The following is a 26,876-nucleotide window of genomic DNA, read 5'->3' on the forward strand; positions in this document are numbered from 1 at the left end:
GCACCGGGGCTGCACCGGGCATGGAGCAGTGCAGCGGGCATTGCACCGGGCATTGCACGGGGGCTGCACCGGGCATGGAGCACTGCACCGGGCATTGCACCGGGCATTGCACGGGGGCTGCAACGGGCATGGAGCACTGCACCGGGCATTGCACCGGGCATTGCACGGGGGCTGCAACGGGCATGGAGCAGTGCACCGGGCATTGCACCGGGCATTGCACGGGGGCTGCACCGGGCATGGAGCACTGCACCGGGCATTGCACCGGGCATTGCACGGGGGCTGCAACGGGCATGGAGCAGTGCACCGGGCATTGCACCGGGCATTGCACCGGGCATTGCACGGGGACTGCAACGGGCATTGAGCATTGCACCGGGCATTGCACCGGGCATTGCACGGGGGCTGCACCGGGCATGGAGCACTGCACCGGGCATTGCACCGGGCATTGCACCGGGCATTGAACGGGGACTGCAACGGGCATTGAGCATTGCACCGGGCATTGCACCGGGCATTGCACGGGGGCTGCAACAGGCATGGAGCACTGCACTGGGCATCGCAGCAGGCATTGGGCACTGCACCAGGCACTGCAATGGGCACTGCAACAGGGACTGAAACGGGCATTGAGCATTGCACCAGGCACTGCATGGGTGCTGCAATGAGCACTGCAGTGGGCACTGCACAGGCACTGTAATGAGCATTGAGCATTGCACCATGCACTGCACACGCACTGCATGGGGACTGTAATGAGCATTGCAATGGGGACTGCAATGGGGACTGCACAGGCACTGCACTAGGCATTGAGCATTGCACCAGGCACTGCTCGGGGTCTGCAATGGGCCCTGCACTGGGCACTGAGCATTGCAATTGCACCAGGCACTGCAGCAGGCACTGCAATGGGCATTGAGCATTACACCAGGCACTGCATGGGCACTGCAGTGGGCATTGCACCACGCACTGCAACAGGAACTGCAACAGGGACTGCAAGGGGCACTGCACAGGCACTGAGCTTTGCACCAGGCACTGCAATGGGCACTGAGCACTGTACCAGGCACTGCAATGGGCACTGGGCATTGCAAAACGAACTGCACCGGGCACTGGGCATTGCACTGGGCACTGAATGGACACTGCAATGGGTACCGGGCACTGCACCAGGCACTGCACTGAGCACTGCATCAGGCACTCAGCATTGCACAAGGCACCACACAAGGAGCCCATCCAGAACCCACCCCCTGCCCTCATCCAGCCTCTTCCAGCCCCAGCCGCTCCGTTTCAGAAGACCCCACGCCGCAGCACATCCCAAGGAACAATTTTAATACAACATAAAACTTCCCGAAGGTAACAACAAGACCGGTGCTCGGCACAGCCCAGGAAGGCAAGGTCCCATCCGCTTTTACGACATTTTCCATAAAAAAAAAAACCCTTCGCATGCCGCAAAAGATGCGTCGTAAGAAAAAAGGGAGACAGAGGGGAGGAAACGCCGAGCCTTGTCGAAACAGCCTCGCACGAACCGCACGCACACGAAATAATCCAGTGAAATACGGAGCCAACGCTTCAGGGTGGGAGGTGGCACCGAGGAGCCGGAGCGCGGCAGCGTGGCCCTGTGCATGCAGCAGCAAAGGTTAGAGCATAGAAAACGTTAGAAACAGGGGGGGGGAAGCGCTGGGCTGGCCCTTGGTCCGTCGGGAAGAGAGCTGCGGGAGAAGAAATTTAGAAATTACAGGTAGAGCAGAGCTCACTTGGGTTGCTGTTTTTTGGGAAGAATTGAAATGCTGTGTTTTTTTTGGGGGGAAAAATGGAAATATTGGCTTTTCATGAAATGCACCAACCACACCCCGTGAATGCCCAAAGGTGCACCATGGCAGAATAGGGAAAACAAAAAAAAAAAAAAAACAAAAAACCTAAAAACCCTGTTATTTGCATCAAATTGCTGAACCCCAAGCAATGGTTGGGCCAGGTTTATCCTCCCCAGCCCCGCTCCTCTTGAGAAAGACGATGGAGCGGGTTGGCAGAGTGGTTTGGGGCTTTCTCAGAAGGAATCCTAATAAAAAAATTAAAACCTCTCCATCCGCAACGTGTTTATAAAACGAACCCCGTGGCCCTTGGCACGGCACCCACTCGGGTTTTGGGGGGTTTGGGGGATTTTCCTGCGGGAACAGGGGGGCACCAGGGGGGGTTCATGGAGATGGAGACGACCCTGAATGCACGTCTGCAGAGGGGAGCCCTCGGCCTCATTGCTACTTGGAAAACTTGCCTCGTGACTGCATTTTGGGGGCTTTTCCAGCTGAAAGTGAACAAACGGGGAAAAGCTGGTGGTTCTTTTGGTTAGAAAACGTCGTGTCATCGGGACGGGGGCCGGGAAACACACGGGAAAGGCTGGGACAGCTTGGACCCTGCAATGCCTCTGTTTAGCTTATAAAAGTAATAAATTAGTTCCGAGTATTTGCATCGAGTCCTTTCTATTCACAAAGTTTCGGGCCCTGATGGGGAAACGCCACCGCCACGCCGAGAGCCCCCGCGACAGAAATCCGGGCGTCTCTGCAGTTAGTACAAAAGGCAAAGCTCTGGATCGTGGCACGGTCTGGCGATAAAAACCGTTTTCATCCCACGGCGCAGCGGCACGGGACGTGCCCCAAGTTGAGGAGGTTTTAGGGGACGCCCCGTGCCGATAGCCCCGAGGGGGCCCCGTCCCCACAGGTCCGGTGATGCCGGTGGCCGTCCCGCCGCGGCAAGGCGATGCCAGCGGTGCTGTCGGTGCTGAAGAGGCGGAGGGGGTAGGAGGCCTGGCATTCCCAGCCGGCCACCCCCTGCTCCTGCTCGTCGCTCTCCGAGCCCTGCACCGCGATCTGCGGCACCCGGCCGGGTTTGGGCTCGGCGGGCCCCGTGCCTGCGCCCTGCCCGGCGTCGTTCTTGGCCCCGTCCTCGCCTCCCGGCTCGTCGAAGCTCACTTCTTGCACGGCTTCTTGCTTCTTGAAGGAGTCGCGGCGCTCGGAGAGGTTCAGGCGCCTCATCACCACCATCTCCTGCTCCGCCGGCCGCGAAACCGCTCCGTAGCCGTGCTCCCCGGGGTACAGCGGGACGGGCGCGTCGCCCTCCCCAAAAACTTCCCCGGCCCCATCCCGCAGAGGCATCTCCAGCCCCAGCTTGCGGCCGCCCACGGTCTTCTTCTCGGCCAGGTAGGTTGCCATCTTCTCCGCCGACTGCACGCGCTTGAGCAGGGGGGAGCGGGGGCACTCGGCGCTGCGCGGCCGCGACCCTTGCCGCACGATGGTGGGGGGGGACAGAGTCTTGCCTTGGAAGGGGTGGGAGGGTTTGGGGTGAGCCGGCAGCGGGGACGGGGACCTCTGCGGGGACGTCGGCCGCTGGGCGCAGGCAGGGGTGCAGGCGAGGGGCGAGGGGGGGATGCTGCTGGTGGACTTGCGGCGCCCCACCTTGTAGCGCTGCCCGCTCAGCTTGGGAGCCAGCCCGTGCAGGGTGCTGGGGCGCACGTGGCCGGCGGGTGACGTTGGGGTGCTGGAGGAGGGAGAGGTGCTCTGCGGGGACACAGCATCTGCCGCGGGGAGAGAGGGAGAGAAGTCACCATCCACCAGGGATGCCACCATCCCCCCCACCAGGGGATAAAGAGGATCCCGACCCCATGCGGGCAGCGGCCCCGGTACCTGGGGGCAGGTCCGGAGCAGGGCTGCGGCAGGGCGTCGCGGGACCCGGGGACAGGCTGTGCGTGGGGGACTCCGGGAGGCTCTCGCTGGAGGACAGCGAGTGGTGGAGGCCGGAGGAGAAGCTGCGGCTGGTGTGCAGGACCGTCGACTGCTTGGAGATCTTCTTGAAAAGGGATTTCCTCCTTGGAAGGAAGCGCAAAAGGGAGCTTGGTCACAAATGGTAGGGAGAAGCAGGGGCCCTTGGAGACACTGGTGCCAGCTCTCTTTAAAGCCAGCAGACCTGAATCTGGTGGGATTGTGCTTCTCCACCTGGACCTCGTGGTACTGGAGAACCAGAGCATCCACGCAGGTGGCGTTCCAGCTCCCGGGACACCCGGGAGGAAGGTGCCATTTTATCCCCCTCTGTTTATTCTCACCTGTCCTGGCTGTCCCTTTTCCTGCTCTTCTTGCTCCTTCGGGCCATCCGCGTCTTGGAGCTGTTTTTCCGGGCAGGGCCAATTTTGATGGAGGTGTTCTCCAGGGCGGTGGTCCGCAGGGCTACTTTATTGCCGCTCTGCGGGTACAAAAGGGATCGTTGCAGCATGCTGGACCCAAGCACCAGGGTTTAACCCCAAAGAGCTGTCTGCAAGGCAGCCGCGAGCCCCACATCTCACAGACGTCACCCCTGGTCCCCCCACAAGCTAAACCCTGTGCTCTGCTGCGTTTCACATCCATTTGCTGAGTGGCAGCTCCGTGGCGCTGGCGGCTCCGCTGCTGCAGGCAGAGTCAGACCCGCGTCGCCTCCAGCACCGTCAGATTTCGGGATTCCCACGCTCCCGAGGGTCAGGGATAATTTGCTGCTCGGGCCTGACGCGCCGGTTCGGGCAGCCGCACGCAGGTCCCGAGCAAGCCGGGCGAGCAGAGCGAGGCGCCTACCTTCAGCAGCAGCTCCACGACGTCCCGGTGCACCAAGCCCAGCACCGACTCCCCGTTCACGTGCGTGATGAGGTCTCCAGCTCTCAGCCCCGCTTCCTGGGCAGGGCTCCCTTCTTCCACGCTCTGCAACAGAAGAGCCAGGCTTTTGCTCGGACACAACCCACGTCTCCCACCCGTGGTGTCCCACCGGTGTCACCGGTCCCCGGGGCCACCTACCCAGACCATGTGGTGCACGGCGTAGACGTCGCTGTCCCCCATGTAGACCCGGATGGCTCGCAGCGTGAAGCCGTACTTCTTGCCCGAGCTGTGGATGATGATGGGGGGCCGCAGGCTGGTGATGGCGAGGGAAGAGTCCCGGCTCGGGGACGAGTCGCGGGAAGAGGGGTTGGACGAGAGCGAGTGGGGGGAGATGGGGCTCATGAGGGCACCGCTGCTGAAGTCATCTGCAAAGAGAAAAAGGCGGCTCGTGCCCGGGAAGCCACGCGGCGGCCGCGGCGGTTGCAGAAGCCAGCCACGAACCTGACGTGATGATGAGGGACAGGGCCGAGACGGAGGCGGATTTGGGCACTCGGCTGCCGGGAGAAGTTCTCGGTTTCTCCGTCCCGTCCTTCTGGCTGCTCAGCCGGCGGCTGCTGCCCGGCTCCAAGCCCCTGGGAGCCGAATTTTTGGTGCCGGTGCTGTTGCTCCGCAGGCGGATGCGGTTCAGGCTGACGAGATCAGCTGAAAGGGAGGAGGAAGGAGGTGGTGAAATGGCTGAGGAGGGTCCCTTTGGACCCTCTACAGGGTTCAGGAGAGTGTGGAGAAGCCACCCAACACCGTTAGAGACCCTGTCTGCCCCCAAAACCCACGCACCAGATAACGCCGAAGTCTTCACCGCCGTGCTGGCCCCAGCGTCGGGGTCTCCCAGCACAAATTTGGGTCGCTCTGGCTTGGCCGGTGCCACGCAAGGGCTTTCGTCTTCTGAGGAGAAAGCAAACTTGGGCATGGTGTCCAGGCTGTAGGTGCTGGTCAGGGCGGCGGGGCTGCGGCTGCGCTCGTGCTGGGAGGTGTACGGCGTGGAGCTGCAGGACGTCCAGGACCGCAGTCTGCAGGGAGGGAGCCAGAGGGCGCAGAGCACCCATAAATGAGTGAGGAAGGGTGGTCCTGGGTCTCTGCAGCACCCCAGGACACGTTCCACTGACACCATCTGATGGGAACAACTCATGCTCACATCAGAGTCCCCATCCCACCACTCACCGGGGCTCTGCGCCCGACAGCCGGCTCCTGTCCTCATCTCCCGAGTGCCGTTCCCAGCGCTCCCCCCTGTCCTCCTTGTCCTCGCTGTGGCTCCGATCGGAGGACGAGAGGCTGAGGTTGGAGTGCGTGGCCAGGTACTCGGAGCTGCTGTACACCTGGGGAACAGGCGAGAGGTCGGAACGGAGTGGTTATGCTGCTGGGGGGGGGTCCTGCTTGTGGGGCAAGCACCCATGCACCACCCCGCTGGGGTTTTAGAGGACGGATTCAAGCACCTTGCTAAAGCGATGGGAGCAGGAGGAGAACTGGCCGATCTCCACGGAGGATTCCTCGTCATTGGTTTCTTCGTCCTCTGAATCCAAGTGGCGGTACCTCTCGGAGCGAGCTGAAAGCAAGAGCAGCAGTGGTGAGGGCTGACGTCCCACCACGAGGGGACAGGAGGCGTTAGGAACCCTGGGAACGTTTCGGGATGAGAAAGCAACGCTTTTGTTAAGGCTGTGCAGTCCGGAAACAGATTTACATCTGTTTTTTGTGACTTAGCTCAGGGTGTAAAACGACAGAGTTCACCCAGGAGATTTTCATCTCCTGCTGCAGCATCCGCCCTGCAGCGGGGACAAAAGATCGCGGGGGCAAGGGGCTGGAGGTGGCCTCACTGTCGAAGTAGCTGGTGTCGTCCTCGGACTCCAGCTGGGGGATGAACTCTGCCTTCTGCCGCAGGAGCCCGTTCCAGTCCAGGTGGAGGAAGAAGGCATGGTGCTTCACCTCGTGCGCACCCCCTGGCAGGCAGAGAAACCCCCGTGAGGGAAGCACACCCTGAAATGCTCCCAGCCCCAACAGCACCATCTCCTCTCCCCCAGGACGGATCTGTGCCTTGCACCACGTCCTTAATACAGCAGGACACGCTTTGGCTTCAATCTCACACAAGCAAACGGCACACGTACCGGTGCCCAAGCGCTCGAGCGGGCACTGCCTCAGCAGCCGCGTGATCAGGTCCTGAGCATCAGCAGGAAGAGCCTCGTCCCCCTCCGGCCACATGATTTCATCTGCAACAAAAGGGGAGGTGAGCGTGGAGCCCCTCGGGTGCAGGGAGCAGTGGACGGGGGCGAGGGGCTGGGCAGGACGAGCAAAGCGAGCAGCAAAACGTGCCGGCGGCTGCAGGCACTCACCGCTGATCACCTGCCCGAAGAGCTCCTCGGGGGTGTCCCCGAAGAAGGGGACGCAGCCCACCAGGAACTCGTAGAGGATGATGCCCATGGCCCACCAGTCGACGGGCTTCCCGTAGCCCTGGATGAGGATGACTTCTGGCGCGATGTACTCGGGCGTGCCGCACACCTGCGTTCGAACCAGGGGTGCTGCTGACACCTCCGCACCAACCTCTGCACCGGGCCCCGAGCCTGTTTCGGGTGCCAGCGAGGGCCACCCTCGTACCTGCTTGTCCATGAACTCCCGAGTGTCCTTCTCCATGTGCCCTTCGTAGAGGTTGGTGGTCATGTTCATCAAGCCAATCTTGGACAGGCCGAAGTCCGTCAGCTTGATGTGGCCCATGGAGGTGATGAGCAGGCTGGAAGAGAAGGCACCGCCTCGTTGTCCTCCTCTCCTGGCCTGGAGCAGCCCCTCTCCCTCCCAGCCCAGCCCCTGCCCCCCTTGTGGGACCAACCCCCGTCCTCACTTGTCGGGTTTGAGGTCGCGGTGCACGATGCCGTAGTTGTGGAGGTACTCCAGCGCGAGGACGGTCTCAGCAAAGTACATCTTCGCCATGTCCACGGGCAGCGGGCCCATGTTCTTCAGCAGCGTGGCACAATCCCCTCCTGCGGGAACAACACGGCTGCTCCTGAGCACTTGGAAAAGACGGGGGGGGTCTCCGGGAAGAGTGAGGCAGGCTCCCAGTGAGACCCTCCCGTCCCTCCTCGGAGCTGCAGCTCTGCCCGAGCACGGGGCAGAAACGTTCTCCTAGGTGAGACAGCCACCACCTTCATCAGGGTGGGACTCGGCATGACAGCAGGGCTTCCCTCTGCTCCCCAAAGCAAAGCAAAGCAAAGCAGGAGACATCAGGATGGCATCCTCAGTGCTCAGACACCTGGCTGGCATCGGGGTCTCTCCACTTGTCCACCCTCCTCGCTGCACCACCCCAAGCCCCCTCCTCACCTTCCACGTACTCCATCACCATGCAGAGGTGTCGCTTCGTCTCGAAGGAGCAGAACATGCTGACCACGAAGGGGTTCTCGGCGAAGGTGAGGATGTCCCTCTCCACGAAGACCTGCTGGATCTGGTTGCGCAGGATGAGGTTCTGCTTGTTGATCTTCTTCAAGGCGAAACGCTGCCGCGTCTCCCTGTGCCTCACCAGGTACACGGCCCTAAGAGAGAGCGAGCAACTGGACCTCAGAACACGTTCTCCAACCTCCAGCACCGATCCCACGGCACAGGGGGTTGGACAAGGCAGGAGGAGCAGCAGCTATGGTCAGAAACAAGCAAATTCAGTGCACGTGGCCTCGGAGGTGTCTACAGGTGGAAACAAGGGTTGGAAACCACGAGCACGCTGCCAGGCGGTGTGTTTGCTGCACGGCAGGGAAGGATGCTCCAGGCGTGCCACCGGCGCCTGCCCAGCCCTCCCCAGCTCACCCGTAGGCCCCGTTGCTGATCAGCTTGATGGTCTCGAAGTCACCCTCGCAGGGTTTCCTCCGAGGAGCGGTGACCGAAGGCTGGCTCTGAAAAGAGGCAGAGGGGTTTCAGCGTGCCCACGGGTGCTCCGCGTGCCCCCGTGCTGCTGGCAGGCAGGAACTTGCACGGAGCCATAGCTGCACAGAGCTGCAGGGTGGTGCTGGAGGCACCGGGTGGGACACGTGTGGGGACACGCAGGTGGGACCCTGCTCACCTCGCAGGTGTCGTCGTTCTCTGGCGTGATGGTGTTCCCGCTGTCGAAGTGGTCCAGCTGCACCATTTCTGCAGAAGACAGTGACGGTATTCACCTTTTTCATGCTCGACCCCCCTTTATGCCAAAAGAATCCCCCAGCTATCACCTTCCCTCCAGTCTCAGAGATCCCGCGGGGGGTTAGCTACATGCTTTGTTCAAGCTATTGTCTGGAGAAATTCAGGTCAGGGCATTAGGAGGTTAAACCAGAGGTCAAACATTTACATAATTCTCTTTTTCCCATAGTCATTCCCGTGTTCTTCAAGGATTACGGCTCCCCCCCAAAGCCTTGGCTTCCTATGGATTAAGTGTTCTTGAGATTAATCTGCTCTGCTGAACATGTTGGGAGCAATAACGAGATGCTGGGCTGGCCTGGAGGCTTGGCTGCCGTCCTGGACCTGCAGCCCAGCCGGCTCCAGCCACCGCCTGCACCTCCCAGTGCTTGTCTGCGCTCGCCGCGGCAGGACGGGGAGCAGGAGGGGCTCACGGCCCCCCGCAGACCTCGCCCGAGCTCTTCCTTACCCTCCAGCGGGTCCTTGACGAGCCCCAGCTGGCTGATGATGTACCGGGGAATGTCGGTCTTTATTCCCTGGCCGACTTTGGCGTGTCCCTCTGCGGCTTCCAGGAGGTGATAGAACTCCTCGGGGTCAAACTCCTAGACGGGGAAAAACCCAGTGTGGTCAGGGAGTGAGGCTTTGCCAAGTCCGGCCTTCGCTCTGAGCACCACCAAGATTGGGGCACAGGCTCTGGATGTTTGCTGGAGACAGCTGAACGCTCTGCTCCTGGCTCTAGCATCATTCCTCCAAGCGTAAAGGGATTTTAAAAACCATGCAGCCTGCGACCTGGCTTTGGAGGAGAAACCTTACAGAGAGCACACCAGCAGCATGCCTCAGAAAACGCTGGAACCACAGCACTTATGGAAAGCGAGCGTTTCAGAAATTCAGCACGACGTAGCACAACAAAACCTGGGTGAGAAGGCTGGCAAAGAAGTTCCCATCCCCATGCTCCGCTAGGAAAAACCAGCCTCTCCCCTCCACGAAATGGCTCTAACCCTGAGAATGGGCTCAGCTCATCTCGGCAGCCCAGGCTGCTGCGTGTGAGCAGCGATTCCCATGGGGGACCAAGCAGGGTGGAGAGAAGAGGCTCTTCCTAGCGGGATGCCTCCTCCGTGGAACTGACCGTGGACGACAAACACCCACGGGGAGCTGCAGCGTCTTACCAGGCACTCCAGGAGGCGTGCAGGACGGGAGATGATTATCAGCAGCTTCCTCACCAGCTGGTCGATGAACTTCACTTCCTCGCTCTCCGAACGCTCCTGAGCCTGCCGGAAAAGGGGACGGAAGCCAGGAGTCACCGATGGTCTCGGGAGACGGCGCCGGGCAGGGAATTTCCCCCACTCACGTCTCTGAGCATCTTCTCGAGCTTCTCCTGCAGCTCCATGAAGTAGCGGGAGGTGATGAGAGCCCCCTGGGACTTGGCCAGGCAGTCGCGGGCCAGCTCGATGATCTGGTGGTGGATGAAGCCCAGCACCCCGTCCGCCAGCGGCAGGGTGCTGCTTGGAGAGAAGTTCCTGATGGTGTCCTGCAGGCGCTCCTCCATCTGGGCCGTGGCCTGCGAGGCAGAAGGGACGGTGACGCCTGCGAGCACGTGTCCCCGTGCCACCTCCCCGCCTCACATTGCCACCTCCCGCAGCTCCAACCTCTGGTCCCACCTGGGACCAGCCTGCAGAAGCCCCACCAGGGTCTCCGGAGACGGCTGCCTGCACGTGTGACGACGCAGAGCCGCGTGTCCCTGCCTCCCTGGGTCGTTCCCGCGTCTCCAGTGTCCCCCAGCACCCCCCACACCTACTCATGCATTTCATGTTCCAGCACAGTGATTTTTCTGGAGGAGCTGTCAGGATGCTGCGGGGGCACTGATGCCATCGTGTCCCCCCCCGGCCAGGGTTACCTTGGGGAACCGCTCCTTGTAGACATGGTTCATCATCACCACCTCGTTATCAAACGTTCCGCTCGTCCGTCCAGGGCTGTGGGGTGGGAGAGCCGGCTGCGTTACGAGACCGAGTCATTTACAAGTATGCAAATAGCTACTGCCCCCGGAGAGCTGCTGCAATTTGTTCTCTCCTCGTTGTCCCGGGTGTCACAAGCCATTAGAGCCCGTCCAAGCGGAGCGCTCAGCCTTGGGCCAGGACCTCCAGCACCATCGGGATCACCCGCGCTGGCTGGGGCGTCCCTGGGGCCCCCACCACCGCACGCCTACAACCACCAGCAGTTCTCCCCTTCCCCAGCTTCAGCGTTTCCATCCCGAGCAGGGGGTGCCAGCCCCACGCACGTCCTGGCAGGGCCTGGTCAGGCCCCGGGAGCGCCGACCTCCTGCAGACTCAACTCTCCAAACCCAAGTCACCGGAAAAGCCGCGGGCGTTTTGAAGCCGGGCCACCGGAGCTGCATTAGTCACTTGGCTCCAGCCAGCCAGCTCATCCTCGGCTTCCTCTCGTGCCATCATTTCTGCTTCAGCCCCTGCCGTGATGTCAGTGGCAGAGATGGCAACGACACAGCTGCTGGAAGGATGCCGAGACTGCAGCCGGGTACCCGCAGCCATCCCGGATCCCACAAACTGTTGCTGCAGTTGCCCTTTTTGCAGTTCACAAGCGACAGCAGAGAAATCCCAGCCCATCCCCACCTTCCCCGCAGCAGACGCAGGGACCTCCAGGAGAAAGCTTTCTTTTCCCTCACCCAACGTTGCTCCTCGTGCCACCAGCACCAGGGCCGTAATCTCATTATGCAAAGCAAGCGGCAGGAGCAGGCAGCGACTCATTAACCGCTGTGTAATAAATGCCATAACGAACCCCCGACTCGCTCACTCAGGAGCTGAGCCCCAGCTCAGCACAGAGCCCCTGCTCGTGCTTTGCAGAGCTGATCACAAAACTGGCGTTTCCTCAGCGGAAGGGTCGCCACCTGCCAAACCTGCCAGCTAATTAATCTGGTTTTAATGAAATTGCAGCCGAAAGCAGCAGCAAGTCGCCTTCCCAGCCCTCCGAGCGATTTGCGGAGCCCCGGGAGAGCCGCACCTCTGCCTACGCTCCTGCTTAAGAGCAGGCTGGGGAGGTGCGGACGTGCCTGCGGTGCTCGGCTTTCATTAAAGGAGGCAATGCTTCCAAAGCTGAGCGTGCAAACGGGCCGGTTAATCTCCTAACGGCAGCTCAGGCCGCTGGCCCCGCAGCCGTGACACCTGATAAAGCACCCTCGGAGTAGATGCCACCACTTGGGCTCCTGCTCTGCGGTCCCCAGATCTGCCGAAACCCCGTGGACCACGTGGCAGGAGGCTGTGAAAGGGATATTTTGGAACAAATGCTGCTTTCCCCAACCTCAGCCCAATTAATCTCGTTCTTAAGTGTCCTCTGTCACATCCTGACAGCCAAGGGACTGCTGGAAAGCAGAGCCTAGCTGCAAAAGCACGGAATTTTACCACTTCTTTGCAAGGGGAAAAAACGTATCGGGGCCAACCCCATGGCTAAGCAGGACCAGGACGTCCCAGGAAGAGCTCAGGACATGGCAGAAGTGGCCAGAACCGGGTCCCTGTGCATTGTCACACCAGCACGGGTGGTTTCTGTACCTCAGGCTCCTGGATCGTGGGCGCAGGCAGGGCGAGTGCCGCCCGTCCTCGTCCGTGACGCTCTCCGTGCTGCGGAAATGCTTGGAAAGGAAATGCAGCTCGTCGGGGGTGGGCTGGTACGGCAGCTGGTGCAGCCGTTCCTGGGAGGACGAGGACGACTGCAAGGAAGGACAGACACGGGCGGTCAGGAGACGGGTCGGTGTCTGGCAAGCAGCAAACCCTCGGGGAAAATGCGCCTCAAGCCTCTTAGTAGACTGGAAACAGTGACGGGCAGCACGCGGCATCGCTCCGCGCTCACCTCCTGCGCTCACTGCGTGCAACACGGGTGGCAGGAGCTGGCCAGGACTTTGTGCACTGCCTGCTCCCAGCCCAAAACCCAGCCTCTGGCTCCGTCCAGGGCCTGATTCCATCCACCTGCGGCATCCCCAGCAGCTCCTGCCCTGCCCTTTCTCAGCATGGACGAGACATGCCCCGTGAATGCTCCAACAGGATGCAGCGAAGCTTTAATGTGCAGGAGGAGCTGCCGCCATTAGGGGTGCTCTGCAGCTTTCTTAAAATTAGAAAAACACGACGCAGCTGCAGCAACATGATGCCGCAGGGCTCGGGATTCACCCCACGTGCTCCCCCTAAAACCAAAGCACTTTGCTTCTTCTCGCCTCCTGCCCCAGGAGAGCCAGCCTTACTGAGACGGTGGAGCTGGGGGTGTTGGTCCCATAGCCAGACGAGGGCAGCGAAGCCAGCGACCACCTTCTGCCATCAGCCCTGCAAGAGCAAGCACACGCCTGTCGCACGCTGGAGAAAACACGTGAACGCACGTGCAGAAATAACATCTGAACGATAAGGGTGGGAAAGACGACTGCTGTTTGGCTCGGGTGAGAAAGCCCTGAAGCCTCTTGCCGGAACGGGATGAAAATTGGTGCAATAGCAGAGGTTTTGCACAGTTCACATCCCCGGGCTATTCACAACATGATGGGGACGCTGCTGGGGTGGGAAACCCAAGGCGATGGCAGCCACAGCCCCGTGACAGCCCTGCCCTGCTCAGCCACACGCTGCACTCGAGCGGCTCCGTTTCCAAAGGGGAAAAAATAAAAAGCGAGAATCTGATTTTTAATTGGAGCAAAACCCTAGCTTCTGGGACTTCGTTCTAGGAGAAATCAGGATTCCTAAGGACCAGTGCAGGGCGCACACGGATAGCAGAGCCTCATTATAAACAGGAAGGCAAACGCTCGCACGTAGGCGAATGTTTCCTCTTGGACACGTTTCCAACGGAGCGGGTCAGGATGAGGCCCTTCACCTCCCGGCGCCGTTTCCCATGCGTGCAGGACAGGGCCATGATGCAGGGGACGAGGACGACGGAGCTGGTGATGCGCTGGCTCTTACGCCACGGGGATGTCCGCAAAGCCCTTTGGCTTTTTGCTCCACTACGAGCGTGAAAAGCTAAACACAAGCCTCCAGCTTTTTTCCATGCGCCAATCCAGGGGTTAACGTCATCCGTCTGCCCCTGCGCGTGAACTCGAGCACAAGGAACAGAGTGGGACAGAATTTGGGGCTGGGGGACACTGTGATGGGAACGGGGATGTTTCCCTTCCTGCAGCAATCCCTGCAGCCCTTCTGCAGCTGGGGACCTTCCTGCCAGGGGTGCACGGCACAGAGAGAAGGAAAAGGATCCTTTATGAAGAGGATCGGGGACATGCCCAGGTGGAGCAGACGCTCACACCAACGCAGCTCCCCTCCACAAAGCCCTTCTCCCAGCCAGTACTTGCCTGTCAGTCCGAGGAGCATGGCTGGAGGGTGACGGGAAGCGCCGGTCGCAGCAGCAGGGAAAACAAAACCAAAACGAAAATCGGGAGGAATAAAAAAATCATTAAGACCAACAGAACAGCCCCAATTTGTGGGTGGTGGCGATGATTAGGGCGATGCACAGCTCACCTGCGAGCGAAGGGGAAGTTGACGGAGGTGCTGGTGGAGAAGTTGCGCGGGCTGTCCAAGGGGCTGCTCCCAGCTGCAGGGGAAAGGGAGGATTAATCACAGCATTCCCTACGCCATCCCTCTGCTCCCTTCTGGAAAAGCCTCCAAGCACCCAGGCAGTGCCCCCAGGTCCCTCGCTGCCCCCCCGGAATATCGGGGTAATTTGGGGCGATGCCCAGCCTCAGCACTCCCCTTACCCGTCGGCACCGAGAGCGGCGAGAGAGGACGCGAGAGGGTCGGAGAGGGCGTCCCCACCACCAAGCTCTTCCTGTTGCTGCTTCGGCAACTGGAGAAGGGAAAAGGAAAGGGGATTAATTTGGGAAAGCAGAGCACAGGCAGGGCTGGTCGGGCTCGGACACGTGCGGGTCGCTTGCGGGCTGCACCCTGCAGCCCCAGCTCCAGCTCGCCCGGGTGGCAGTGAGGGGACACGGCTGCGGTCACCGCATCGATCACGGATCTCCCGCCCCTGGGAAGATCGTGTCCCCGGAGAAATGCTGCTGGAGAAGGGCTGGCGGTGTTAGTTTGGAAGCCAAACCATCTCTTCAAGGTCCCACTTCTGGTTTTGGCCTGCCGGGAGGGAAGATGCATGCGGGCTGTTGGGCAAGAATAGAAAAAGGGATCTAAAAGGAGGAAGCGACAGAAATGCCAAGTTGCTTCAGGCCGCCGCCAGCCCCGCTGCGCAGCGTGGAAAATGCCCCCAGTTCCTACAACCCTCGTGTCCCCCGTGCCCAGGGGGAGGGCAGCCAGTCCCTAAGCCCCCAGCCCCACGGAGAAACCCCGCTGCCTTCGCCACGTCGGCAGCATCCCCGTCCCCTCTGCTCCTCCGGTCGGTGCTGCACGCACAGGGCTCAGCTGTGCTCCTCCAGACCAGCTCCAGGAGGAAGCCGCGTGTGTGACAGTGCAGGACAGAAAGCAGCACCGTGCACGGGTCCACGCTCACGGCACTATCACCCCATCCTGGTGCTGCACGGGGGCTGCACGCCAGCACCCACAAGGAAACAAGAGAAAGGGCACGTCTGCAAGCACGAGATCTCCGTGTCATCACCGACGTTCTCGCCCTCCAAACGCACAAGACTTCAGCGCTCCTTGCGGGAATTTCAGTTTTGCTTCCTTTTGCTGCAGGCCACGAGCCCAGGGCTTCTCCTGCAAGCGGGGACCTGCTGCTTTGCTGCCCACCTGCCCACACCGGTGCTGCAGGCCGTGGGCAGCCCACGTGAACCTGCTTGTAAAACGCCCCCGGCCCCACCGAAGCTTTCCTCCTGCTGGGAGGGAATATCCCCAGAGCAGGGCAGAGACTGAGGGCAGCTCGTGTGCGCATGACAAAGACGTGGGGGTTTTGCTAATGCCAGGCCAAGGGCGAATCCCCACGAAAATGTCAACGCGCTCGAGAGCCGCGTTCGAACCAAGTAGGTCAGGCTGCGGTTCCTGCAGCCGCGCTTCCTCCGGCTGCACGTGCTGCACGGCGGCGCCGAGCCGCCTTGCCGCGCTGACGCTGCCCGTTACGGGCCGTGGTTTAACGGCCGGGCACAGGAGCACAGCCCCGGTACGAAGGGATGCTCCGCGGGTCCCAAAGACACGAGCAGCACAGGCAGCGCGAGGTGGTTCCTAGCAGGGAAGGGCTGATTTAACCCAGCATTTTCAGGCGTGCTTTTTTTTGCCTCTGCCTCTCGAAAAACACGGGCCCCGTCTCTTTTGCTCGAGGTCCAGCGAGCAGGGAGCACCCCAAAGACCCTCAGCTCCTCCTGGCCCCTCCGTTTGCTTTCGCAGCTCACGCCCGGGACCCAGCTGAAGCTGCAGCACCGCCGGCTGCGCGCACCCTCCCCAGCACCCAGCCGGGGCAGCAGCAAACCGCAGCACCCGGCTGCGCCGGCCGGCCAGGCGCGCGAGGTGCCGCGAGCCAACGTGGTCCGCTGCCAAGCCAACCCCAGCAGACATTTATTAGTCAGAACTACGAGATTTGGGGTGTCGCCCCGCTGTTTCGCCCTGCCAAGGTGCGGATCTGCTCATCCTCCTCTTGCAGGAGGGTCCCTGGGGGACGAGGGGCGGCCACCCCGCGCCGGGGACAGCGCGGTGCCGCTGCAGGCAGCGCCGCAGCCCCGCGCAGGAGGTTTCACGTTGGAAGTGAAAACAAAATCTTCGGCTAAGCAAGTTCCAGTAATCTTGACACAGGCAGAGGCTGCTGTTTCCTGTTTCCGCGCGCTCCACCCTCGCTGCTGCAACCATCTTGCTGCGCTTTAACCCTGCTTTGCCTGACGCATCAGCTACGGCTGCTGCCCGTCCTCCGCGGCACGTAAAAGCCTCGGGCCACAAAACCGAGCTCCCGAAGGCAGGAGCCGGGGCTGAGGTCCAGCCCGTGCTGCCAGCGGTGCCCCCCCCGGTGCTTAATTGCACGCTTGGCGCATTTTACCAAAAATGGAGTGGAAAATCGCCGTCAGCACCCCCCGGAGCCGCTCGGACGCGGGGACACGCTGCCTGCGCACGGCATCTCCGAGGCTGTCACCATCCAGTGCTTTTTTTTTCAAAGGATGCGGGAAGCGTGGGACAGAGGCTGTGAGCCCGGAGCCTGGAGCGAAATAACGCGTCAGCCGGCCCCGCGCGTGATGTCCCGGCACTCGGGGTGATGCTGAGTGCTGGGGCCGGAGGCAGAGTTTTAAAATGTCCCGAGCTGGAAGGGGAAATGCTGGCGATGGGCAAGCAACGGGGCCGTGGGCATCCTGCTCCTGTCCTGCGGGATCAAGTGACGTGTTTTGGAGAAAGATCAGAGAGTCGGTGACTAAACCCTTCCAGGGCAGTAGGGCAACGCGTGTCAGATGCCAGCCAGCGCTCGTCACCGCCCATGGGGTGAACAACAGGACCGAGCCGCCCAGAGGGACCCCGCTGTTAGGGCTAGAAAAGCCAAAACCTGGGCAAATAAATAAATAAAACCTGGCTAAATCCCTGGATTTATCCTGCCCAGCGTTTCTGGCTCCCTACCCCGTGAGCTTCACGCAGGACAAAGCCCCTGCCAGTGGCGCGGGCACTCGGTTCCAGCGCAGCACGAGGCAAGGGTCGGACTGATAAGGGCACGGGCGCCGTCTCAAAGTACAAGCCACCGGCTCGGCTCCCAGCTCCGGCATTAAGAACCCTCCCGGCCTTCACGTGGCCGTGGAGAAAAAGCCCTCCGTGTCCCGCCAACAAACACACGGCACTCGTGTGCCTGCCGACACGGGAAGCGCCACGCACCAACGGGCCATGGACTGCAGGGCCTTCTTGCTGGAAAAAATCATTTCCAGGGGGATGATTTTGCTCTTAACGTTGAACCAAGCTGCTGTACCCAAAGTTTCCACGCCAGTGCCCGGGGCGATTTCTTCTCCACGACATTTGAGACCTCCTGAGATGGAGGCTGCGATGCGGGATGCTGCGGACTGGCTTCCAACGGCAAAATGCACCACGCTGCCCAGCACAGGCCGTGCACAGCCCTCCAGCACCTTCACAACACCATCAGGCGACCCAGACCTCACGCCTTGCACTGCTGTGCAGAGCCTGTCCCCGTCGGGTGCTTGCGTTGTCCCCTCCCCGAGCACCAGGCCTCCTCCCGGGATCGGCACCCCAAATCCTCGCCGGGCATCGTGGCGCAGCGGGCCGGGTCCGTGCTTATTTATTTCTTCGCGCCGAGATAAAAACAACTTCAAGGAACGGCCTCGCAGCCTGGGACAAATCTCTGCAAGACCTCCTGCTGCCTAAGGAAACGGTACTGCCATGCTGAGACGAGCGCTGGTGTGAGCGGCCCCGCGCCGTGCCGGCCGTTTCGGATCCCCGCCGCAGGAAATTCGGATCCCTCAGACCTTAAAGGGCTCTTAACCACGCCGAGCAACATCGCGCGTGTCCTGCCCGCCGTAAAACAGGCCAGACCCCGTTCTTGCTGCAGATTCTAGGAATACTGATGGATGAAGAGCAAACCCCGTGCCCTTTGAATCACAATCTCTGGAGGCCGCCGGGATGCTCCCTGCAATGACGCCTCTCCGCGAGGCTCCCCCCCCGCCCCAGGGAACGTGCTTGGGAAGCATCCACGTGCCGGGACGGCATCCTCGCTGCCCCTCGTCCCCGACGGGCCCCGGCCCGTGCACGAGGCAGCTCCCGGCTGCGATTCCCACGCCCGGAGCGACGCAGGCGCCGTCAGCCCCGCGCCGGGCGGCTTCGTTCGCTAAGCAACCGCGGCGCTTTGTTCCATGCCAGTCCTACGAGCACGGCGGGGGCCTCTCCCCACCCCCACCCCCCCCCCCGGCCCCCGCACCCGATTATCACCGGTTTTATATAAAACTGCGGGGTTCTCGCCTCGTTCAGCCTTGGCACCCCAAATCTGGCATCGGTAGCGGTGATGCCTGGGGGCTCCCCGGCGTCGTGCATCGCACCCAGTGCACGTGCACGTCCCATCGGTGCCCATCTCGGTGGGGGGGGGGTCATCGCCTCCCCCCGTTGCAGGACCCTAAATGCCGCACCCTCTATGGCACGGGGTTCCCAACCAATGCACCCCCCCTTGGTGGAACCCCCCCCCAAAACCTTGCACTGCTGGCAGGCACCCCCGCTGTGCAGCTCTCCCAAATAATGCACCCCCAAATGGTGCCCCTAGGGAACAGTCCCCCCCCATACCACGCGCCCCCAGGTGCAACCCCTGCTGCGATGCCCCCCCAAACCGTGCACCCCAAGATTACACCCCCAGTGCAACCCCCCCCCAAACCACGCACCAATTCACCCCCCCCAAAACCATGCACCCCCAACGCAACCCCCCCAAACCACGCACCCCAAGGCACCCTCCAAACAATGCACCCCCAGATTGCACTCACAGAGTACCCCCCCCAAAGCATGCATCCCCCCAAAACACACACCCCCAGAGCACCCCCCCCAAAGCATGCACCCCCAGATTACACCCCCAGAGCCCCCCCCAAACCATGCAACCCCCCCAAACCATACACCCCCAGAGCACCCCCGGAAAACCACGCGCCCCCAAGGCACCCTCCCAAATCGCGCGCCCCCAATACTACCCCCCCCAAACCACACATCTCCAATACAGCCCCCTCAAACCGTGCACCCCCAAGACACCCCCCAAACCACACACCCCCAGGTTATACCCCCAGAGCCCCCCCCAAACCATGCACCCCCAACACAACCCCCCCCCCAAACCACACATCTCCAGTACAGCCCCCCTACAACCACGCACCCCCAAACCCCCTCAAAACCACGCACCCCCATAAGCCCCCCCCCAAACCACGCACCCCCAATACAGATCCCCCAAAACAACGCACCCCCAGAGCATCCCCCAAAACAATGCACCCCCAGATTGCACCCCCAGACCCCCCCAAACCACGCACCCCCAATACAGATCCCCCAAACCAACGCACCCCCAGAGCACCCCCCAAACCACGCACCCCCAACGTACCCCCCCAAACCAAACACCCCCCAAACCACGCACCCCCAGAGCCCTCCCCCCCCAAACCAAGCACCCCCAAACCTCCCCCCCCCCTACAAACCACGCACCCCCGGCTCCCCCCGGCCCCCCCCCGGGCGCAGGCCCCGCACCTCTTGGAGCGCTGCAGCAGGGCCCCGGCCGCCCGCTGCCCCCGGTAAGCGGCGGGCGCGGCGCCCCAGCAGCTCGGGTCCGACATCGCGGCCCGGCCGCACGCACCCGGCGGGGCCGAGCGGGGCCGGGCCCGGCGCCAGCACCGGGGCCGGGCCTGGGCCTCCCGCCGCCGCCTCCCCGCCGCGCCCGGCCCCTCCCGCCCGGCGGCACCGGGGTTGCCATGGAGACGCTCCCCCCCCCCCCCGCCGCCATTACCGGCACCGAACGGGGGTCGGGGTTGCCGTGGAGACGGGAGGAGCACCCCCCCCCCCGAAATGGGGGGGGGATTGGGGTTAACGGGGGAGTGAAGGAGCCCCCCCCCAGCATGGAGACGGGGTGGTGGCACCAAGGGGGGCCTGGGGTGGGCCCCAGGTGGGGCTGCGCCCCAAAATGGGGTCGGGGTCGGTGTAGAGGTGGGGCAGCACCCCAAAATGGGGTCGGGGTTACCATAGAGGTGGGGCAGCACCCCAAAATGGGGTCGGGGGTACTATAGAGACAGGACATCACCCCAAAAAGGGGTCACGGTTACTATGGAGGTGGGGCAGCACCCCAAAATGGGGTCAGGGTTGGTGTAAAGGTGGATCTGCACCCCAAAATGGGGTCGGGGGTACTAGGGAGATGGGCCTGCACCCTAAAATGGGGTCAGGGTTACCATAGAGGTGGGGCAGCACCCCAAAATGGGGTCGGGGGTACTAGGGAGATGGGCCTGCACCCTAAAATGGGGTCAGGGTTACCATAGAGGTGGGGCAGCACCCTAAAATGGGGTCAGGGTTGGTGTACAGGTGGGTCTGCACCACAAAATGGGGTCGGGGGTACCAAGGAGGTGGGGCAGCACCCTAAAATGGGGTTGGGGTTACTACAGAGACAGGACATCACCCCAAAATGGGGTCGGGGTTACTAGGGAGAGTGGGGTAGCAGCCTAAAATGGGGTCGGGGTTACCATGGAGGTGGGGCAGCACCCTAAAATGGGGTCAGGGTTACTATAGAGACAAAGCATCACCCCAAATGGGGTCAGGGCTGCTCTGGTGATGGGGCATCACCCCAAAATGGGGTCAGGGTTACCATGGAGATGAGACATCACCCCCAAATGCGGTCAGGGTTACTATAGAGACAGGACATCACCCCAAATGGGGTCAGGGTTACCATGGCAATGCAACCACCGCTGCTCATGCACAAACCCCCCCAAAGCCGGTGCTGGAGGCCCCAAAACCTGCCCACAGCTCCCCAACACGGGCATCCCTTGGGGGTCCCCTTAGTGCCTCCCCCTGTGCCGGGCGCTTCGCCCCATGGGGCCGCGAGGCCAGGGGGTTCCCATATGGCATCCCCCCCCCCCCCCCCAAACTCCCTCCCACGCTGAGCCGGGGACACCCCGCGCGGAGACCCAGTGACACAAATCCCGGTGCCCAGCCTCATTTTCTCGGCTCCCTGAGTGGGTCAGGTGCCGGCACGTCGCGAGTGCAAACCCCACACGGGACAGCATCACCAAACCGGGCTGAAAATCCCCTAAATCCCCACCCTGATGGTGGCCGGGATGCCACCAGAAGGATGTCCTTGTCCCCAGACTGTCCCTCACTGCCCGCATCCCAAAAGCGCAGCCTGGCCCCAGCACCCACCTTCCCCGTGGCCTTTGCTCTCGCACCCCAACCCCGCACATCCCCGAAACCCCGAGCATCCCACAAGGAGGTGACGCGGGCAGAAAAGAGGGCACCGGAGGTTTCCCACGTGGGAGGAAGGCACCGTCCCCACTGCCAGCCAGGACATCCTGCTGGTCCCATTTTGAGGTGATCCCCCCCAAAAAACGAGGATGCTCGGGGACCGAGCTGAAGCCACCACGATGGTGTTCCCACTGGGGGGGGGGTCCCCAAAATGGACCGAGGATGCTCAGAGGCCAACCTGAAGCCACCTCAACGGTGGTCCCAAGGGGGGGGGTCCCCCAAATGGACCGGGGATGCTCAGGGGCTGAGCTGAAGCCACCACGATGGCGTTCCCATGGGGGTACCCCAAAACGGAGCCACCCATAACAGACACCAGGTCACTTTTGGGGGTGACAGACCCCCCCCATCCCTCCTCCTTTCCGCCCACCCCAGGATGTCCCTGGTGGGGGGAACCCACTTCGCTGCCCCGTCCCCTTTCCCCGCTGGGTCCCTCCTGGCACAGGGCAGGGGTTTGGGTTTTGGGGGCCTTACCTCCAGGGGTGCAGGGTTAGTAACGGGCTGCAGGGGCTGCAGGGGCTGCAGGGGCTCAGCAGCGTCGGGCTCTGGCTGCTCGGGGACAGGCTGCAAGGCAAGGGCGTGAACGGGACCCGGTGCCTCGGGGACCCGCGGCACCGCAGCGGCACGGCCCCCCCCGGGGGTGACACCGGGCGGGGGAAAGGGGATGGGGACGGGGAGCTGAGGGGTGGGGGACAGGAGAGGGGCACGGCTGCAGGGGGGCAGCAGGGACACAGGGGGCCAGGGATGGTTTGGGGGCGGACACAGAGGGGAATGGGGGCTGGGGGGGGAGATGGGGTTCTCACTGGGCAGCAAGGATGTGGGGGTGTGGGGATGAAGAGGTAAAGGGATGTGGGGATGAAGGGATGCAGGGATGAGGGGATGCTTGGGATGAGGGGATATTTGGGATGAGGGGATGCTTGGGATGGGATGAGGGGACGGTCGGGATTAGGGGATGATCGGAATGAGGGGATGCTCAGGATTAGGGGATGCAGGGATGTGGGGATGCTGGGGATGCTCAGGATGTGGGGATGAGGGGGTGCTCGGGATGAAGGGATACTCGGGATGAGGGGGTGCTTGGGATGGGGGGATGTTTGGGACGAGGGGATGCTCGGGATGCTCGGGATGCAGGGACGCTGCCGCCGCTGGCAGCCCAAGCCCGGTCCCGGTGCCACCGGCAGCCCCGGCCCCGACTCACTCCAAGGTCAGCGAGGGGATCTTCAGCCGGTCCCGCCGCGACTTCATGCCGCTCCGCGCCGCTCCGCGCCGCTCCCCCCGCCGCCGCCGCCGCCGCACCGGCAGCCCCCGCGCTGGGCGGCTCCCGCGGGCGGGCGGCGGCGGCGGCCCCAAAGGGGGGAGCCGGGATCGGCCCGCCGGGCCCCGGGCCCGCCCCTGCGGCACGGCTCGGCTCGGCTCGGCTCGGCTCGGCTCGGCTCGGCACGGGCTGGATGGCTCGGCTCGGTACGGCACGGCTCGGCACGGCACGGCTCAGCACGGCTCGGCACGGCACGGCTCGGCTCGGCAGCCCCCCCAGCTCCCAGCACACCCGACCCAGCCCGGCCCAGTCCAGAGGCTGCTCCGTTCTGGGATGCGCCTGGGCACTGCCAATGCCTGCACACCGCAGCCCCAGTACGGCCCCGGTACGGCCCCAGTGCCATCCCCAACACACCATTGGCACGGCCCCTGCACGCCCCATAACCCCCAGCAGAGCCAGCACAGCACCAGTACACCCCTGCGTTCCTTCCACAAGACCCCAAAGCACCCTAAAACACCCCAAAACAGCCCCAACAAACCCCAACGCAGCCTCAGCACAGCCTCACAACCGCCTCCTGCCGCACACCAGTCCACCCCAGTACAGCTCAAAACACCCCAGCACACCCCAACATGGCCCAGCCCACCCCAGTAAGCGCCAGTACACCCCAGTACACCCTAACACACACATTTTGGGTCGCTGCCGTATCGGGAACACGATGATGCCACCCTGGGTTTGGGCACCCCATGGTGGCATCCAACACCCGTCCCCACTGACCCCTGGGGCCGGTGACGTGTCCCCAAGCCCGTCCGTCCCAGTGACACCCCCGTCCCCTGCCCGGTGGACTTACGCTCTTCCCCGGCGCGGCAGGCTCAGCTCCTTCTGCAACGAGAAAAGCAAAGAGCGGGGTCAGGGCGGCCGCGGGCACCGCGCCGTCACCGCAGGGACCCGGGGGTCAGCGCAGGGGGGCAGCTCCTTCCCAAGTCCCCGGGGCCGGTGGCACTGTGGCCAAGCCTGGGCACATGGGCACGAGGACAGCAGAGAGGGAGCAGTGCCAAGCCACCAGGCGGCAGCGTGACCCCAGGGGGTGGCTGTGCCCCGTCCCCATCCCCATCCCCGTCCCCCGCTCCCCAGGCACGGGGAGCAGCCGGCGTGCTCCCCACGATGTTTATTTTTCCAGCCTCCGGGAATATTTCTCGTGCGAGCTGCTTGACCATGGCTGGTGCAACGGGGCGAAGGGCAGCGGGGCAGCAGGAGCACTGCCTGCTCTGTCCCCCCGGCACAGCGGGGTCTGTCGGGGACCCGGCACCCCCCACCCTGGCACGGCGTGAGTGCGCCGGCACACGTGGCCCTGCACCGGGTGCATGTGCCAGCTAATGCCCACCGCTGGCCTCATCCTGTACCCACTGGCCCCCTGCCCCTAAGCGGCTTAAACACATTCCCACCGTGGCAGCACCCACGGGTGGGGGCCGAGCGCGCGCCGCTGCGGGGGCAAACGGTGTCCCCCACGCACCCGGGGTGCCCGCGCGCCCGTCCCGCTGCCCACGGCCCCCGTGGAAATCCCGGGGCTGGGGCGTGCGGCGCGCGGTGATGCAGCAGCATCGCCCTGGCAACGGGTGATATCACGGCCCCGTGCGCGGGGACGCGGGATTTGGGGCCCACGGGTGCTGGTGGTGAGGGTGGGTGCCCTCCGGGGGGGGGTCTGGGTGCCTCGGCGCACCCAGCAGCACTGGGTGACCCCAGGGGAAGGGGGTTGCGGGGTCCCCATGTGGAGCAGGAGCCCCCCAGCACCCTGCTGTCCCCCCCACCCAGACCCCCACCTACTCAGGCCCATGCTGCCAGCTGAGCAGAAGGGTCACCCTCGGGGTTTATTTGCTCAGACACATGCAGGCAGGACAGCAGGACAACGGACAGACGCCCCCCAGGCCCCCCAAATTAACCCCCACCCACGGCACAGCCTCCCCACCCCATTTGCAGGTGTGTGGGTGCAGAGCAGTCCCACGGCACCCAGCACCCATCGCTGCCGGGGGCTCTCCAGCCCCGCTGCACCCTGGGGACAGCCAGAGCACCCTGCAAAGGCCCCAGGGACCCGTGTGGGGCAGCGCCATGGGGCCAGCACCCACAGGGTGCCCGAAGAACCAAGCCAGCAGGGTGCTGCCCCCATCCGCAGGTCCGGGTGGGGGCCAGGATTAAGCTGCTCCCTGCAGGGACAGCATCAGGGACGGCACCGGGGGGGGGCACTTTGCTGCCCAGCACTTCGGGGTGACCCTTCCCGCCCCTCCTGCTCTCCCCAGGGACCGCAGGAGCACCCGAGTGCGATGCCTGTGCCGAGAGCTCCGAGCACCCTGGCCGTGCCGTGGGGCCGCAGCTCCCCTGCGCGGTTTTTGCCCGGTGCCGCTGAGCGTGCAGCGGAGCACGGGCGCCCCGGGGAGCTGCCAGCTCGAATGAAGGCAAGTGCCGTGCCATCCTCCAGCCGCCCCGACAGCTCGGCCTGGGCCCGCAGGGCGGCCGCGGCTCCTTTTTGCAGATGGGGACAGAGGCGTGAGGTCACCCGGAAAATCAGTGACGAGCCCCCGGGCTCAGCGCTCAGCCCCCCCCCGAGTCCTTGCTGCGGTCGTCTCCCCTCCGAGAAAGGCAGCGGGTGCCCAGGGTCCCCGTGGGAAGGGGTGCAGGGATGGGCAGGGAGGGGGGGGCTCTTTGGGGTGCACAGTGCGATGGAGGGGTGGCCGCAAGTCGGTAGCCCCCCGGGGTTGGGCACGGATCCAGCAGCACGCGGGGGGGCTGCAGGGAGCGCTGCTCCCGTGGGAGCCCCCAGCGCAGCCCCCTGGGGACACGGCCCCTGCGCTGGGCTCCGGTCCCATCGGGCACGCTGCTCCCCCGCAGCACCCGCTCTCGCACACACACAGCACCCACTTCTTGCACACACACAGCACCCACCATGCGCCCACCTCTCACCCGCAGCACCCACCCTGTGCCCACACGGCACCCACTTCTTGCACACGCACGGCACCCACTTCTTGCACACCCACAGTACACCCACCTCTCACCCCCGGCACCCACCTCTCGCACACCCAGCACCCACCCCGTGCCCACACGGCACCCGCTTGCACACCCAGCACCCACTTCTTGCACACCCAGCACCCACCCCACACCCACACGGCACCCACCTCTTGCACAGGCACACACACAGCACCCCCCTCTCACCCGCAGCACCCCCCTTGCCCTCCCACCCACACCCCCAGCACCCACCTCTCACCCCCAGCACCCACTCCTTGCACCCACACGGAGCCCGCAGCACCCACGGGGAGCACACAGCACCCCACCTCAGCACCCCCCCTCGGCACCCACCCCAGCACCGCACAGCACCCCCGCAGCCCCTCGCCCCCCGCCACCTCCCCGCTCCCTCCCCCGCCGCTCCCGGTGCCCGGTGCCCCGGCGGCCTCCGGCCTCCACCCGGGCGGTGCCTCCCCGCCGCTCACCTGGAGGCCCCGGCGCCGCAGGATGCTGGGCTCGTCCATGCCCGCCGCCGCCTCCCGCTGCGCCCGCTCCGCCCGGTGCGCCCGGGCCGCCCCGCCGCCGCCTCCCGGTGCGCCCGGTGCGCCGCCCAGCGGCACGGCCTCGTCATCGGCACCGAGCCCGGGGCTGGCACGGCACGGCACGGCACGGCACGGCACGGCACGGCACGGGGGTGGCACAGCCCGCCTGGCTCGGTACAGCCAGGTGTGGCACGGTGTGGCCTGGCTCAGCCCGGCACTGCACGGCACGCTGTGACCCAGCCTGGCACGGCACGGTTTGGCATGGCACAGCCTGGCGTGGCTGCGGCGCGGCTTGGCCTAGTTTGGCACGGCATAGTGTGGTCCTGTTGTGTGTTGTGACGTGGTACGGCACGGCACAGCGTGGCATGGCATGGCACAGCATGGCACAGCTTGGCACAGCACAGCACAGCCCGGCACAGCACGGCAGAACATGGCACAGCCTGGCACAGCACGGCACAGCCTGGCACAACATGGCACAGCCCGGCACAGCACGGCA

General features: G+C 63.6%; 1 protein-coding gene across 5 annotated transcripts; it reads right to left on the minus strand.

Moving 5' to 3' along the window:
- Nucleotides 1-1,291: 1,291 nt before the first annotated feature.
- On the minus strand, nucleotides 1,292-26,439 carry MAST3 (microtubule associated serine/threonine kinase 3). Of its 5 annotated transcripts, none has more exons than XM_080566054.1 (28): nucleotides 26,324-26,439; nucleotides 23,695-23,726; nucleotides 14,485-14,573; nucleotides 14,249-14,321; nucleotides 14,083-14,103; nucleotides 13,003-13,081; nucleotides 12,320-12,477; nucleotides 10,657-10,732; nucleotides 10,111-10,320; nucleotides 9,929-10,030; nucleotides 9,232-9,364; nucleotides 8,674-8,741; nucleotides 8,421-8,506; nucleotides 7,947-8,155; nucleotides 7,471-7,609; nucleotides 7,230-7,362; nucleotides 6,968-7,133; nucleotides 6,743-6,844; nucleotides 6,455-6,577; nucleotides 6,077-6,186; nucleotides 5,805-5,959; nucleotides 5,421-5,653; nucleotides 5,088-5,288; nucleotides 4,785-5,011; nucleotides 4,569-4,691; nucleotides 4,070-4,206; nucleotides 3,654-3,835; nucleotides 1,292-3,544 (listed from the first exon to the last, which is right to left on the minus strand). In XM_080566054.1, exons 1-28 carry the CDS (start codon nucleotides 26,360-26,362, stop codon nucleotides 2,643-2,645), a joined length of 4,308 nt encoding a protein of 1,435 aa, XP_080422180.1. In that variant the 5' UTR covers nucleotides 26,363-26,439; the 3' UTR covers nucleotides 1,292-2,642. The 5 variants fall into 5 exon arrangements, with proteins under 5 accessions (XP_080422180.1, XP_080422178.1, XP_080422176.1 ...); XM_080566052.1 differs by lacking the exons at nucleotides 23,695-23,726; nucleotides 26,324-26,439 and adding exons at nucleotides 22,070-22,159; nucleotides 22,791-22,913; XM_080566050.1 differs by lacking the exons at nucleotides 23,695-23,726; nucleotides 26,324-26,439 and adding an exon at nucleotides 19,844-20,111 and having other exon boundaries at nucleotides 14,485-14,880.
- Between the last annotated feature and the right edge of the window lie 437 nt (nucleotides 26,440-26,876).

This window comes from Anser brachyrhynchus (genome assembly GCF_964034855.1).
Source record: "Anser brachyrhynchus genome assembly, chromosome: 23".
In the NCBI taxonomy this organism is placed as follows: domain Eukaryota; kingdom Metazoa; phylum Chordata; class Aves; order Anseriformes; family Anatidae; genus Anser; species Anser brachyrhynchus.

Excerpts from the sequence above, each read along its gene's own strand:
- MAST3 (XM_080566050.1), bottom strand. The coding sequence starts at position 20,096 with ATGGCGGCGGGGGGGGGGGGGAGCGTCTCCATGGCAACCCCGGTGCCG. Across the intron at positions 5,960-6,076 it reads GCTCCCATCGCTTTAGCAAG|GTGTACAGCAGCTCCGAGTA; the intron begins GTGCTTGAATCC and ends CCTGTTCCCCAG. Across the intron at positions 5,012-5,087 it reads GTCCCTCATCATCACGTCAG|ATGACTTCAGCAGCGGTGCC; the intron begins GTTCGTGGCTGG and ends TTCTCTTTGCAG.